At 42.3% G+C, this 13823-nt stretch overlaps 1 protein-coding gene across 2 annotated transcripts in view; it reads left to right on the top strand.

Moving 5' to 3' along the window:
* The window catches only part of SEPTIN10 (septin 10), a 56118-nt gene extending 43997 nt beyond the window's left edge, over window positions 1-12121 (top strand). The window contains exons 8-10 of one of the 2 annotated variants that reach the window (XM_090021478.1): window positions 564-696; window positions 8401-8591; window positions 10809-12121. In XM_090021478.1, coding sequence (XP_089877604.1) covers window positions 564-696; window positions 8401-8591; window positions 10809-10824 — 340 coding nt within the window. In that variant the 3' untranslated portion in view covers window positions 10825-12121. Of the gene's footprint in view, window positions 1-563; window positions 697-8400; window positions 8596-10808 lie in introns of those variants that run through there. The other variant, XM_090021485.1, reaches the window with a different exon arrangement.
* Window positions 12122-13823: the final 1702 nt, after the last annotated feature.

Here is a 13823-nt window from a genome sequence, read left to right as displayed (position 1 = left end):
GCATGCTGGGCACCTAGCCACTGCCACTGTGGCACCTTATTTGGGAACTACTAGTCCAGAACCTTTTTGTACAAGGTAAAATCTGAATTTAGCATTTCAGAGACACTGATTTTGGGGGGGTGTTTTTTGTGGGTTTTTTTAAGATCAGGCTCTCCAAGTATGAGAACTTTTTTGTTTCTCCAAAGGTTGGATAGCTTGCTACCTCTGTTTCTGTAAACTATAAATCATGCAAATTGGAGTCGAAATATACCAACTTCATCGTTTCTAAAGCATTGATGACCTAAATTGTTGCATTTTGAGATCAAATCATACTGGCTAAGAAGTATTCTATGTGTGTATTAAACTGACTCGTACATTTATTTTAATTAAAATCAAGAAGGGTGTACTGGCTATGCCTCTTGTCCAGCGACAATTATTCATTTTATATGAGAAGTTTTTGAGAATTAAAGATTTGAGCCCAGTACAACTTATTGAAGTAATGTGCCAGATGAGATTTGAGTGTTTCACTTATTTCCGTATTATATAAACCATATGGTAGACTGTTTATATTCTCTGGACTTCAGTGTACAGGAGACCTATGAAGCAAAGAGGCATGAGTTCTTTGGTGAATTACAGCGGAAGGAGGAAGAGATGCGACAGACATTTGTGCAGAGAGTCAAGGAGAAAGAAGCAATACTGAAAGAAGCTGAACGTGATGTATGTATGCCTCTGTTTTTCTGTTTAATTTGATGGTGCTTGAAATTTTTTGCAAAATTGCAACAGTGTTGGTATTCTGTAATAAATTTTAATTTAACATTTAAATTGCATTTACATTGAGGGGCCATGACTAGAATGGCTCCTTTGTACTAGATGTTGTACCAACAATGTATAAATGTATAACAGTTCCTGCCCCAGAGCATTTGCAGTCTGAAGGGCTGTCTGTCTGGGTGAAACAAATAAATGGGCTGGGATAAAGGGCGATGAAGATGGGGTAATGGGTGTAATAGTCTGTGCAGTTTTCAGCTCTTGTGTAACATGATCCCTGCTCACCATGCCCTACTGGATATCAAGTTGTAGTTTTCTATATGAATTGTAGCAGGGGTAATTTTTGAGCAGAGAGCAGAAAGAAAGATAAGATGGTAACTGTAGGTATTGACCCACAGAAACGTTTGAAATCAGCAGTATTTTAAGACAGTACTTTAAAGATAGGTAACAGGCACGACCACCCTATTGAACCTCAGAAAAAGTAGGTGACAAAATCATATTTTGCCAATCCTGCTTGATGGTAGCCAAAATTCAGTGACAGTGCGACTGAAGAATACTTTATTCCCCAAAGAAACCAGCTCCTTGGTATCTTTGTTCATAATGGGTACATCTACACGAGATGCTTACTGCACAGTTCACTAATTAACTATGCAGTAAACAGCTCTGTGTCTACATGTGCCGTACCTATTAGGGCGTACAAAACTATTAAACTCCAAAGCAACTTGTAAGTAAAAGTACTACCCTGCTCCAGAGGGGGGTTTTTTGTGTACAGCAGCACATGTGTAGATGCTGAGCCAGCTGACTGGACCACCAGGGTGCTTCTGTGAATGGGCTGTCTGCAGGCTAGTGTGCCAGAGGGCTAGTGTAGGGAAAAAATGCAAAAGTACTTGTTGTAGAAGTGCATTATTTGATGTTGGCATCACTGGCAGAGTGAAGGTAGGAGTCAAACTTGAAGTAGAATAATGAGGATACAGCAAAACTGTAGAAGACTTGGAAAGTCGAGATAAATAATTTTTATTGGTAGTCGAGGGCGATGCATAGGGGTTGCATGCAGGTGCATGTGCACCCCCTGCAAAAAGGCGCTGCCGACAGTGCCGGCGCTGCCTTTTTTGCATGAGTGGGCAGTCACTGCTTGCCACCCCACTGCTGACACCACCAGTAATATTTGCAGGTGGTTCCCCTGCTGCCAACGGTGTCGGTGGTGTTTGTGGGTGCTCCATGCTTATCGCCACCGGGCTCCTACTGCCACACTCCCACCACTGCCGGTGCAACTGTGCCCTGCCCAGCCACTGGGGGCACACGCCATTCATGTTGGTAGTGGAAGAGGAAAGACAATAGAAGGAAAATTAAACTATTTTTTGCTGTATTATTTATAAAGCCCTCATTTCGGTAGGATGTAGATATCACTTAAACAATTAAAGATAATTACAACGTGGTGGAAGAAATCCATAGACTGTTTGTTCTTTAGCCCAAATTGATGCTATATACAATGATAAGAACTTGTTAGTACTTGTGACAGCCAATAAGAAATTGTACTGTCTTGGAGTGTCTAGCTCCACATTGGGTGTGTCTACACATGCAGAGGTTATTGCTTTGCAGGTTAATGCTCCCAGGAAGCTCCCAGGCACGCTGTTTACATATGCGGCCAGACAGCAGCACATTGAGCCAGGTCAAAGCAGCTCTGGTTGGCAGGGGACCCCGGGTGTCAGCCTGCTAGCCCAGGGTGGCTCCAACCCAAGTCAGTGTGCTGTGGAGGGGCTGGCTGAGGCACACGGGTGCTTCTGTGCAGGGCTAGCCTGCAGGCAGCCCCCGCACTGAAGTATCCTTCTGCCCCAGCCAGCTGGCTCAGCATCTACACTTGTGCTGCTGTGCATAAAAAACTCCAGAGCAGAATAGTATTTGTATTTACAACTATTTACTTGTGTTTACAAGTACCACCCTGCCCCAGAGTTTAATCGTTTTGTATGCCCTAATAAGTTATAGGGGCACACATGGAGACAGATGCTTACTGCACAGTTAATTAGTCAACTGTGCAGTAAACATCTCATGTAGACGTGCCCATTATAAATAAAGATATCAAGGAGCTGGTTTCTTTGGGGGATAGAGTATTCTTTGATCTCATTATTACTGAGTTTTGTCTGCCATCAATCAGGATTGGCAAAATATGATTTTTGTCATCTACTTTTTTGAGGTTTACTATAGTGGTCCTGCCAGTTAACTGTCTTTAAAGTACTGTCTTAAAATTGCTTCTCATTTCAAACTCGGTTAATGCTGTTAACTTTCTACAATTTTTTTTTTTTCCATGTGCCTCAGTCATATTTGGGAGGGGATGCATGCGTTGTTTGTTACAGTTTTATAGTTTCAGTATCAAGAGGATGTTTAACTAGGGTCAGAATTTCTAAACAGGATAGAACCTTTAATTTTTATAGCTATGAAGATAATATGTATAGTTAGTTCATTTCCTGAGTAGGAATAAACTATGCCAATATGAACACTCTCGTATTGAAGAAACAGTTTTGTGTCCAAAGGCAGCACTCGCAGATTGTATCCAGTGTCAAATATAGTTGTCTGTGTTTACTTTTTGGAAAAGATGGCTACCTAGTCAGAGGAAATGCTCAACCTTCTTTAAGGGTTGCCTTCTAATTGTAGAGGAGCAGCTGGTTGGTTTGGCCTGGATTGCTAAAGGATTTTGGCTTTTATGCAGTTGTCAGTGAGACCAAGCATTTCATACTCTTCACAGAAGCGATCAAGTGTGCCCTGGAGCTCTGTAGTTGAGTGAGCACACATGACAGTCATCAGCATATTGAAGATCAGAAATGGAGGTGTTGGTTATATTGGACCACAGTACAGATGGCAAAGAGTTGGTGCATCTTTGCCTGACTAGTGCTAATATTGAAGGGGTTCTTTTCCCAGCTGTTGCTTAGGATGATTGCTGCCATGCCAACATGAAGAACTCCAATAATGGTAACAAATTTTGGCATGCATCCAAGTCCTATCAGGCCCTTCCATAAGGCCTCAGTAGATTGAAGCAAAGGCCTTAGTCAGGACAACAAAGGCCAAATAAAGATCTTGGTGTTGCTTGAGGCACTTTTCTCCTGTAGCTGTCTGGCAACAAAGATCGTGTCTATTGTAAATCTGAGTGGTCATAAACCCCATTAGACACAATCTCTTCAGTGAGGAAAATGAGTCTATCAGGGAGAATATGGGAGAGGATCTTCCTAGCTATGGGCAGGAGTGCAATACCATGGTATCTGCTGCAATCAGTCTCCTTTTTTGAATATGGTATTCATTCTGGCATCTCTTGAACAACTGGGAATTTGTTCGTGTTCTCAGATATTCGTAGTAACAACATGCAGTTGGTAAGAGAGTTTTTTTCCACCTTGCTTATCAATTTTAGCTGGTATTCCATCAGAACCACTTGCTTTATTGTTTCTTATCTGCTTAATGGCTTTCAGGACCTCTTGATAAGTTGGTGGATCTTCAAGGTAGTCCTTATGGGGTATTGTGGAATGGCATTGATGGTATTGTCTTCAACATTCAAATCTTGATTCAGGAGCTCTTGAAAGTGTTCTTTCTACTGGGTGTTTATGGTGAAACTGTCTCTGAAGAGTGTTGTTCCATTGTTGGAGCTCAGAAGGATGGCTGTAGGATTTCCTAGAGGGAGGTGCAGGAGCTGCATCCTGCATTTCAAGGATGACTACTGCCCCTGCTCCCAGGCTCCTCCACCTCCACTGGTGAGGTCAGACTGCACTGTGGAGCCTTTGGAGACTTTAAGTCTCTAAAGCAGCTAGATATCCTTCCTCCCTTTTTTTTTGTGCTCAGAGGCATGCCTTCTCCCCACTTCACCCCCTTTCCCTGCCTGCTGCAGCAGCAGGTTGAGAGAGGGGGAAGGGCAAGGGGAGTGCGGGGGACGTGTCTCTGAGCACAGAAGGGAAGGGAGTGGGATTTTCACCTGCTTCAGAAACGTAAAGTCCTTAGAAGCTCCCATACCATGGTCCAGCCCAAAAGCGGGGTGAACCTGCATGATGGCCCCCCCTCTGGATCTTCCCCTGGATGGCTCCTTTTGTGCTTGGCCTATAAATGGCTTTGGTTGCACTGAAGGAACGATGCATGTCACAGCTATTGGCAGACTTTTGAATCTCTGTTGCTTTATCCTCCCACCACTTGTTCTTTCACTTTTCAACTTCTGGGTATCAGCTTTAACGTGTCTTGCTCCTTTTTGGATTTGATGTCATTCTGTTAAGCTTTGAAGGCTCTCCTTTTCCTGTCAGTGAGAGCTTGAATTTCTCTATTGTTCTCATTGATCCAGTCCTGATGATTCTTTATGGACAAGCCTAGAGATTCTTCTTATACCTCATGGGTGCTTGCTTGAGGCATCATCTCTCAGTGATGTCAAGATCACCAGGGAGGTTGCCAAGTTTCTCACTGAGGCACTGCTGGAGACCATCGCTTTTTTTTAGCAGGGTCTTTCAAGCACTTCTCTTTGGTTGCTTCTTTAGTTTGTCATTTTGGGGCAATATGAGTGGACATGATGGAATGTATCAAATGATGATCCAACCAGCAGTTATCTACACTGGACATAGCTTTGGTTATACAGACATTATGACAGTCGTGGGCACGCACTGATATGGTAAGTCAGGAGTCGTAAGGAGTTCATATTGATGAGATCATGTTCCAGCCATTTGCTCAGGAGAAAAACTCCACTTGAATTGACTTTACCCACCCCTGCCTTTCCAAGTGTTCTTTTGCATAGCTCTGAGTCCGTGCCCACTCTGGTATTGAAATCACTAAGAAGAATTATCTTTCCTTGTTTTGGGACAGATGACAGGACTTGGTCAAGTTTAGAATAGGAAAACCCCATTAAGGTAATGATTTTCACTTCTGTGCCATTCCGTTCAGATTGACACGATTGGTATAATTCCTTCTTCATTTTTAACACAGATTAAGTTCTGTAGAAAAATGTTTTGTCATAAAGCTGTTTACAAAAAGAAAATAAAAACTGGGTGAGTTAAGCCATTCCTCAAATGCATCCTCCAACATGCATCTCTGATCAAATGCATATAGAGCATATCAGGGCCTGGACAGACAACAAGTTCATAGAGGTATAGCTTACATTGACAATGCATCAGGAGGGCATGGTGAGGCATGTTACCCCACAGATTTCTGCACCAACAACAGGGCGCAGGGCATGGGGCTGCAATGGATCCAATGCCTGGCAGCAATGGGGGCAGTGGCGGTGCGGACCTGTGCGCTTCCTATTGGCAGCACTCATATGTTGCCTGTGATATCTTTTATATCAGTTTTGTGCACTGGCATAAGTTACACTATACTGTATATAAATGTAGACAAGAAGTCATATGGGGGTATTAGCACATAGTGGGCACTATTAGAATGTCTCACTGCTAGGTAGAAGAAGAGCAGGTAACAGTCAATCTGCCTTAAGCCTAAATCTCTTCCAGCATAAACATAAAACAAAATGCTAACATAATTATAAATTTTCCTGGTGTAATTTAATCCCTGACTTTTCTTGGATAATTCTGCCCTGGATTCAAGCAAGCTACCCTGGTCTTTGTCTCTACATTATTTGTCCGTTTATTGTTTATATTGTTTATAAAGTTGTAAATGTCTTGTGTTTAAGCTCTTATGTTCTTAACTATCTAGAAGGCTTATGTTCTTAAATATAAAGGCATTCTTTTTATATAAACACTATTTAAGAAGATTTTGATGCATTTGTTCTTATGATTTCATGAAGCAATATATTTCTTTAAACAGTTAAACAATATCAGAATCTGTAATGATAACATAATGCAATTTTTTTGACTAGCTGAATGAGTTGTAGCAGTGTTGGAGTGATGTTATATCTGTGATGGTCCAGGAATATGTGGGTGGTAAGGAATTTGGAGGCTGTATCTTGTATTGGACCAACTCATGGTGCTCTGGTGTGGTGCCAGAGGACTGGAAGAGGGCCAACGTGGTTCCCATCTTCAAAAAAGGGAGGAAGGAGGACCTGGGAAACTATAGGCCAGTTAGTCTTACCTCGATCCTGGGTAAGTTTTTTTTGAGAGAATTATCCTGGCACATGTTCACAAGGTGCCAGCAGGGGAAATTTATGCTTAGGGGCAACCAACACAGGTTCATTAGAGGCAGGTCCTGTCAGACCAACCTGGTGGCCTTCTATGACCAGGTCACCAAATCCTTAGATGCAGGGGTAGCAGTGGACATAGCCTTTCTGGACTTTAGGAAGGCCTTCAACACTGTCTCTCACCCCGTTCTCATTAAAAAACTGGGGGACTGTGGTGTCAACACCTACACAGTCAGATGGGTTGCTAATTGGCTGGAGGGCTGCACCCAGAGAGTGGTAGTGGATGGGTCATTTTCGACCTGGAGGGATGTGGGCAGTGGGGTTCCCCAGGGCTCGGTCCTCGGGCCCGCACTGTTCAACATCTTCATCAGTGATTTGGATGAGGGGGTAAAAAGCACCCTGTTCAAATTTGCTGGTGACACCAAGATGTGGGGGGGATGTAGGCACACTAGACGGGAAGACTAGGCTGCAATTGGACCTAGACAGGCTACAGGGGTGGGCAGATGAGAACAGGATGGGTTTCAACACTGACAAGTGCAAGGTGATGCACCTGGGGAGGAAGAACCAGTACCATACCTACAGGCTGGGGAACTCCCTTCTCGTCAGTGCAGGGGCAGAAAAGGATCTTGGAGTCATCATAGATGCCAAGGTAAACATGGGCCAGCAGTGTGGGGATGCGGTCAGGAAGGCCAACTGCACCTTGTCAGGCATCCATAGATGCATCTCAAGCAGGTCCAGCGAGGTGATCCTCCCCCTCTATGCGACACTGGTCAGGCCGCAGCTGGAGTATTGCTTCCAGTTCTGGGCACCACACTGCAAGCAGGATGTGGACAACATGGAGAGGGTCCAGAGGAGGGCCACTCACATGATCAGGGGGCAGCAGGGCAGGCCCTACAAGGAGAGGCTAAGGGACCTGAACCTATTCAGCCTCCACAAGAGAAGGCTGAGGAGGGATCTAGTGGCCTGTTACAAACTAGTCAGAGGGGACCAGCAGGCACTGGGGGAGTCCCTGTTCCCCCGAGCTCTCCCAGGAGTGACTAGAAATAATGGTCACAAGCTGGCAGAGGGTAGATTCAGATTAGATATCAGGAGGCGCTACTTCACTGTCAGGGCGGCTAGGATCTGGAGCCAACTTCCAAGAGAAGTGGTGCAGGCTCCTACCCTGGGGGTCTTTAAGAGGAGGCTGGATGAACACCTTGTTGGGGTCGTTTGACCCCAGTACTTTTTCCTGCCATGGCAGGGGGTCAGACTCGATGATCTGCTCAGGTCCCTTCCAACCCTACTAACTATGAAACTATGAAACTGCATGGTTGGGATAGACTTAGACAACATTTCAAATGCAATGCATTCTTCATCAGGTCTGAGGAAAAAGAATGCCCTCCAAGACCTGAAGAAGAATGTACTGCAGTTAAAAACTTGTCTGTTGTAACCATGAAGTCCAGTAAGAAATACCACCCACAAAAATCCTTGCCTCTGAGTGAGTTATACTTAGATTGTTAGGAATGTTTCCTTATGGCAAGGCTACCACCTTGTGTCACTAGTCAGAAGTGCAATTTTTGTTCCCTGTTTAACAGCTGCAGGCTAAATTTGAACATCTTAAACGGCTTCATCAAGAAGAGAGGATGAAACTAGAGGAAAAAAGAAAGCTTCTGGAAGATGAAATGATTGTGTTCAGTAAAAGGAAAGCTGCCACTGAATTACTCCAAGCACAGGCTTTTGCATCCACACCTACAGTTAGTTTGAAAAAAGACAAGGACCGGAAAAAGTAAGTACTCCTTTTAGCAGTCTAGAGTACCAATAGAAAAAATTCTTCACATTTTAAAACAGTTACTTAGAAATAGATATCAGTCATATTTAAAAAAAAAACTGTATAAATGTGATCTCTTATATGATAAGAAGATAAAAGTGTGAAAATACCATTATTTTTAGTTATTGGCTTAAGTAACTTAGTATTGGCTGATTTAGAAGCTGCTGTATGTTCTGAGAATTCTTTTTTTCAATAAGGGATCCAGGTTTTCGGCTTGAAATCCTGTGCTTTGATGTCAAAAATCAAGAAACTGATCAGGAGCAGAGAGAGAGAGAGAAGTTAGAAAGGGAGAGATTCACACACAGGGAATTCCAGAAATAGCATTTGGATGCAGTTCTCAGGTTTTATGAGTTTAGGGTATGTGTTCGTTCTTAAAAGTTGTAGAAAATACAGAATTGATCTGCAGAGCTATTGTTTTCTTGCATTTCTTTTTTTATTCATTGTCTTATCGCTGAGTTTTGTGCTATTTTCTAACGAACGAATCCAATGTGGATCTTTGCCAGTACCCAATAGTCTAACCACCTCTGGGTTGATGGTTCTAATTCATTTATAGTTCTGTGATATCTTCTCTTTGCTGAGGAGCCAGATGCTGCATCATAACCAGGGATCCTGGTTGTCTCTGATTAACCCAAAAATTGCAGATTTTTATTTTTTTTTTTAAAGGTAACCCAAAATCCACATTTTTTCCTTGATCAAAATGAAACACCACTTTGTGTGTGTGTGTGTGTGTGTTTGTGTGTATACACAGTGCTTATCAGGGATGCGCGCGCACACACACACACACACACACACACACACACACACACACACACACAGAGAGTGGTGTTTCATTTTGATTACGGAAAAATGTGGATTTTGGGTTATTTTTTTTTAACCTGAAAATTGGGGATATCTTTTATCAGAGAAAAAACAGGATCCCTGATCATAACTGTTGTCAAGTCTGCTTACAAATCCCAAACTTTAGGACTTTGTAACTTGTCTATGCAATTGTACTATAAACTGAACATTCCCTAGAACAGTGGTCACCAACCAGTGGATCTCAATCCACTGGTAGATCTTGGAGCTTCTTGGAATTGATCTGAGGCTGGGGTGGACAGCTGAGTTCCTGCGTGCAGGCACACATGCCCCCCAGACCAGCAGGTCAGTCCGTTGGGGAGGGAAGGGGCGGGGGCTCAATTGAGGCCCCCGTGGTGAGGGACAGTGCCATAGAGGCAGGAGCAGGCGTAAGTTGAGTGGGGTCCTGGGTGGGTGGGACTTACCTGCTGGGGAAGGGTGCCCCCAAATAATTTTTTCTGTCTGCCTTCATCTGCCCCCTCTGCCCCACCTTCCCTCCCTGCAGACTTACCTGCTGTGCTGGGGAGGGGGGGAGCAGGGAGGCATGGCACATGGTAGATCTTGGGTTGCTTTTAAATGCCAAAGGTGATCTTCTACTTGAAAAGGTTGAAGACCACTGCCTAGAATATGCCTTTTTGGAACTTGCAGCACTCTCCGTGATCCTCCACAAAGCTAGAAAAAAATGGAATTCTAGAGGTACTTTGAAAAAGCAGAACTCCAAAGTACTGTTGCAAAACTAATGTGTTTACAGAAATAAAACTGATCCACAGAAAATACACTTTAATTGTGGAGGTGACAAAAACAGCCAATGCTGTCATATAATTAATATTGTTTATAAAATATAATTTTGATGTAGTGGATTATAACTTAACTGTAATTAAGTATGCTTTATTGGTTTGTGTCAGCTTCACTGAAATGGAAAACATTTTTGATCTGATGCACAGATACTAGCCAAGAAAAGGTAGAGGTTATTCAGGCACACATGTCAAACAGGAGTGGATGGAGTTGTTGGTTGTAACCGTGTTCGTCTAAGGACATAAGCAGACAAGGTTCTTTGGGTAGATGTGATATCTTTTATTAGACCAACTAAACAGGATTGGGCTTGACTTCTATGTGTACAGTGATATTCTGCTTCTATTTTGCTGACATGTATTGCTTCTGGTAAACTACATGGCTATTGTATTTTTTCCTTTATTTTTTCTGTAAGAACCACAGAAGATGCAAAAAACAGGGGTGCCTGAATTGTACTGCTTTGAACAATTCTAGTGTTTATACTGTCTGTATATTTACTTTATTCATCTGAAGAGATTTAATAACATGCTTTTTGTTTCTCTTTTTCAGTTCCAGTTTTATGTAATACCGATGATTGCGACAAGCAGATTTAAAAAATGATATATAAGGAAGCTCTGATTTCCTGTACTTTTATTTCTTTGCTATTTTTCTTACAAAATTTTTTGGAAAGTGAACCTTGATTCTGTAAGTTACAAGGGAAAAGTATTTTAAATATATGGTCAGTATGTATACAGTACTGCAGTTACTGTTACATTAATATATCTCAATGGGCATTTCTATTAAGCAGTTGCCTTGATATGCACTTAAATTACATACCTGTATGACCAAATTACTTTCATTTAAGTGCATTGTACCAAAAATATATCCATGCTATGAACAGTTTTCATTCATAATATGAATGCTGTAGTACAGAAGTATATTCACCGAATGTATCTTTTATGACCTTACCAAAGAATTAGTTATTTTGATATGGTATGTTAATTTACTGAATACCATTTAATGTAACTTCTAAAGTGTTTTAACTAACCACTTGTCTTAATAGTTTGCTGACAAAGATTTATTTGTTTTTTAGAAACACTGTCCTAATTTTATGATATGTCCTGTATCATGGTTTTCTTCAGAGCTGAATTGTCCATGATAATATTTTTATCTGATATTACTCATTCACTGCCAAATCGTTTTAAAAGATATGGCCTACACTTCCACTTGAATTAACTTTTATAGTCTTCTGCCTTTTTTATATATCCTCTGTGGTGTAGGAATTGGATATTTTTTAAATGGGTGGGACTGTTAATAACACACACGAGCAATTTTATGAGCATGAATCGTCCTGTTTACTTCAATGAGACTTACTGGCATAAAACTGAACTCATTTATACTTCCTTCTAGGACTGGGGCCTACTACTTACTTTTCTACTTTATTACATAAGCTATTTAGTTCCTTCAGAATAGGTTAAAGAATAATTTTTAAAACAAACTTCAGAAAGTAACTGTTATGCCATACAACTACAGTTCATAACTAAACTTCCCTTCAACAAGGAAAGCCTCTTTCAGTTAAACTGGTTTTAAATGGTTCCTGTGGTTTTTATAGTCTGGGATAAGCACTTAACAGTATTTTATAGTTCTCCAAAGATGTTTTTACATGGTTATTTTTAAACAAAATATTAATACTTAACTTGACATATAAAACACATTGTATTTTCAGAAATGTATCTATACTGATTTAGATTGCATTTTTTCTTGTATATGTCCAAGGGAGAGCACTTCACAATACTCTTAAACAAATGTAATGCAGTTGTTTACTTTTCTAAACATTTGGCAAAGAAACCACTTTGTTAAGAAAAATAAAATATTAAATCTTCTGTATTGGCTGGCTGGTTGGTATTCTGATGCTGTACTTGTACTCGGGGCATTCCTACTATATTCACATTGAATCAGTGATGCATGTAAAGATAAGGAAGGGAAGGGAAGAAAATAATAGAAAGGAGCATAAGATTGACTTGCAATGCCCATGCTGGCCAGGAAAGAGTTAACAAGCTACCATGGGCACCAATGATACTGCCACAGGAGACCCTGAGTGAATCAAAAGTGACTACAGGGCTCTGGGTGCAAGTGTGAAGGGTCTGGGGCTCAGGTCATGTTTTCTTGGATCCTTCCAGTCAAGGGAAACGGCCAAGGCAGGAGCAAGTACGTCCTGCAGATCAATACCTGGCTGCGCAGGTGGTGTCGCCAGCAGAGATTTGGCTTTTTTGAACGTGGGTTAAGGTTCCAAGAAGAAGGATTGTTGGGAAGAGATGGGATCCAGCTGATGGAGGGAGAGGAGTATCTTCGCAGACAAGCTTGCTAACCTAGTGAGGAGGGCTTTAGTTCATCAGGGGATGGAGACCAAAGCCCTGGGGTAAACGGGAAGTGGGAGACCTAAAGGAAAAGCAAGCTGGAGGGGGCAACAGGGGAGGTGTTCTCATACTTCTTGCAAAATCAGGTCAATCGACTCGTTACCCCACGTACCTGTACATAGATGCACAGAGCCTGGGAAACAAGCAGGAAGAATTGGAAGTCCTTGCACTGTCATGAAATGTGATGCGATTGGATAAACAGACGTGGTGGGAGAGCTGACATGACTGGAGTACTGTCATGGATGGGTACAACCTGTTCAGGAAGGACAGGCAAGAAAGAAGAGGAGGAGCTGCCCTTTATGTAAAAGAGCCATATGATTGCTTAGAGCTCCAGGATGAAACTGGAGATAGGCCTGTTGAAAGTTTCAGGGTTAAGGTTAGAGGGGAGAGCAACAAAGGTGATGTTGTGGTGGGTGTGTGATATAGACCACTAGACAAGGAGGAAGTGATGGATGAGGCTTTATTTAAGCAGCTAGTGGAAGTTTCCCTGATCACACTTCCTGGTTCTCATGGGAAACTTCAGTCACCCTGACATCTCGTGGAAATAGTGCACAGACCATCTGAGAACTTCTTGGAGTGTGTTGGGACCAACTTCCTGGTGCAAGCGCTGGAGCGGCCAACTAGGGGCTGTGCTATTCTTGACCTGCTGCTCACAAACAGGGAAGAATTGGTGGGGAATACAGTAGTGGATGGCAACTTGGGCAGTAGTGACCACGGGATGACTGAGTTCAGGATCCTGAGGAAAGGAAGGATGGAGAGCAGCAGAATAAGGACCCCGGACTTTAGAAAAACAGTCCTTGACTCACTTGGGGAACTGATTGGCAGGATCCCCTGGGAAGCCAGTTTTGAGGAGGAGAGGAGTCCAGGAGAGCTGGTTGTACTTTAAAGAAGTCTTACTTAGAGTGCAGAAATAAACCATGCCAATGTTCAGGAAGACTAGCAAGTATGGCAGAAGACCAGCTTGGCTTAGCAGGGAACTCTTCAGTAAACTAAATCACAAAAAGGAAACTTATAAGAAGTGGAAACTTGTCCTTTTGGTCCTTTTTCTTTTCTTTTCTCTTCTTTTAAAATCATCTAAAATCCTATCATGTTGATCCAGCTAGTCTGCCCTCAGTCCCATTATGATAGAGTGTAGGCAAACATTGAACTAGGAGCCAAGAAGGTAGGC

The sequence above is a fragment of the Crocodylus siamensis genome, chromosome 1, assembly GCF_052110815.1.
Source record: "Crocodylus siamensis isolate JL-2025a chromosome 1, ASM5211081v1, whole genome shotgun sequence".
Lineage (NCBI taxonomy): Eukaryota > Metazoa > Chordata > Crocodylia > Crocodylidae > Crocodylus > Crocodylus siamensis.
The sequence above is the reverse complement of the archived record's forward strand: the minus strand, read 5'-3'. Positions and strand labels throughout refer to the sequence as shown.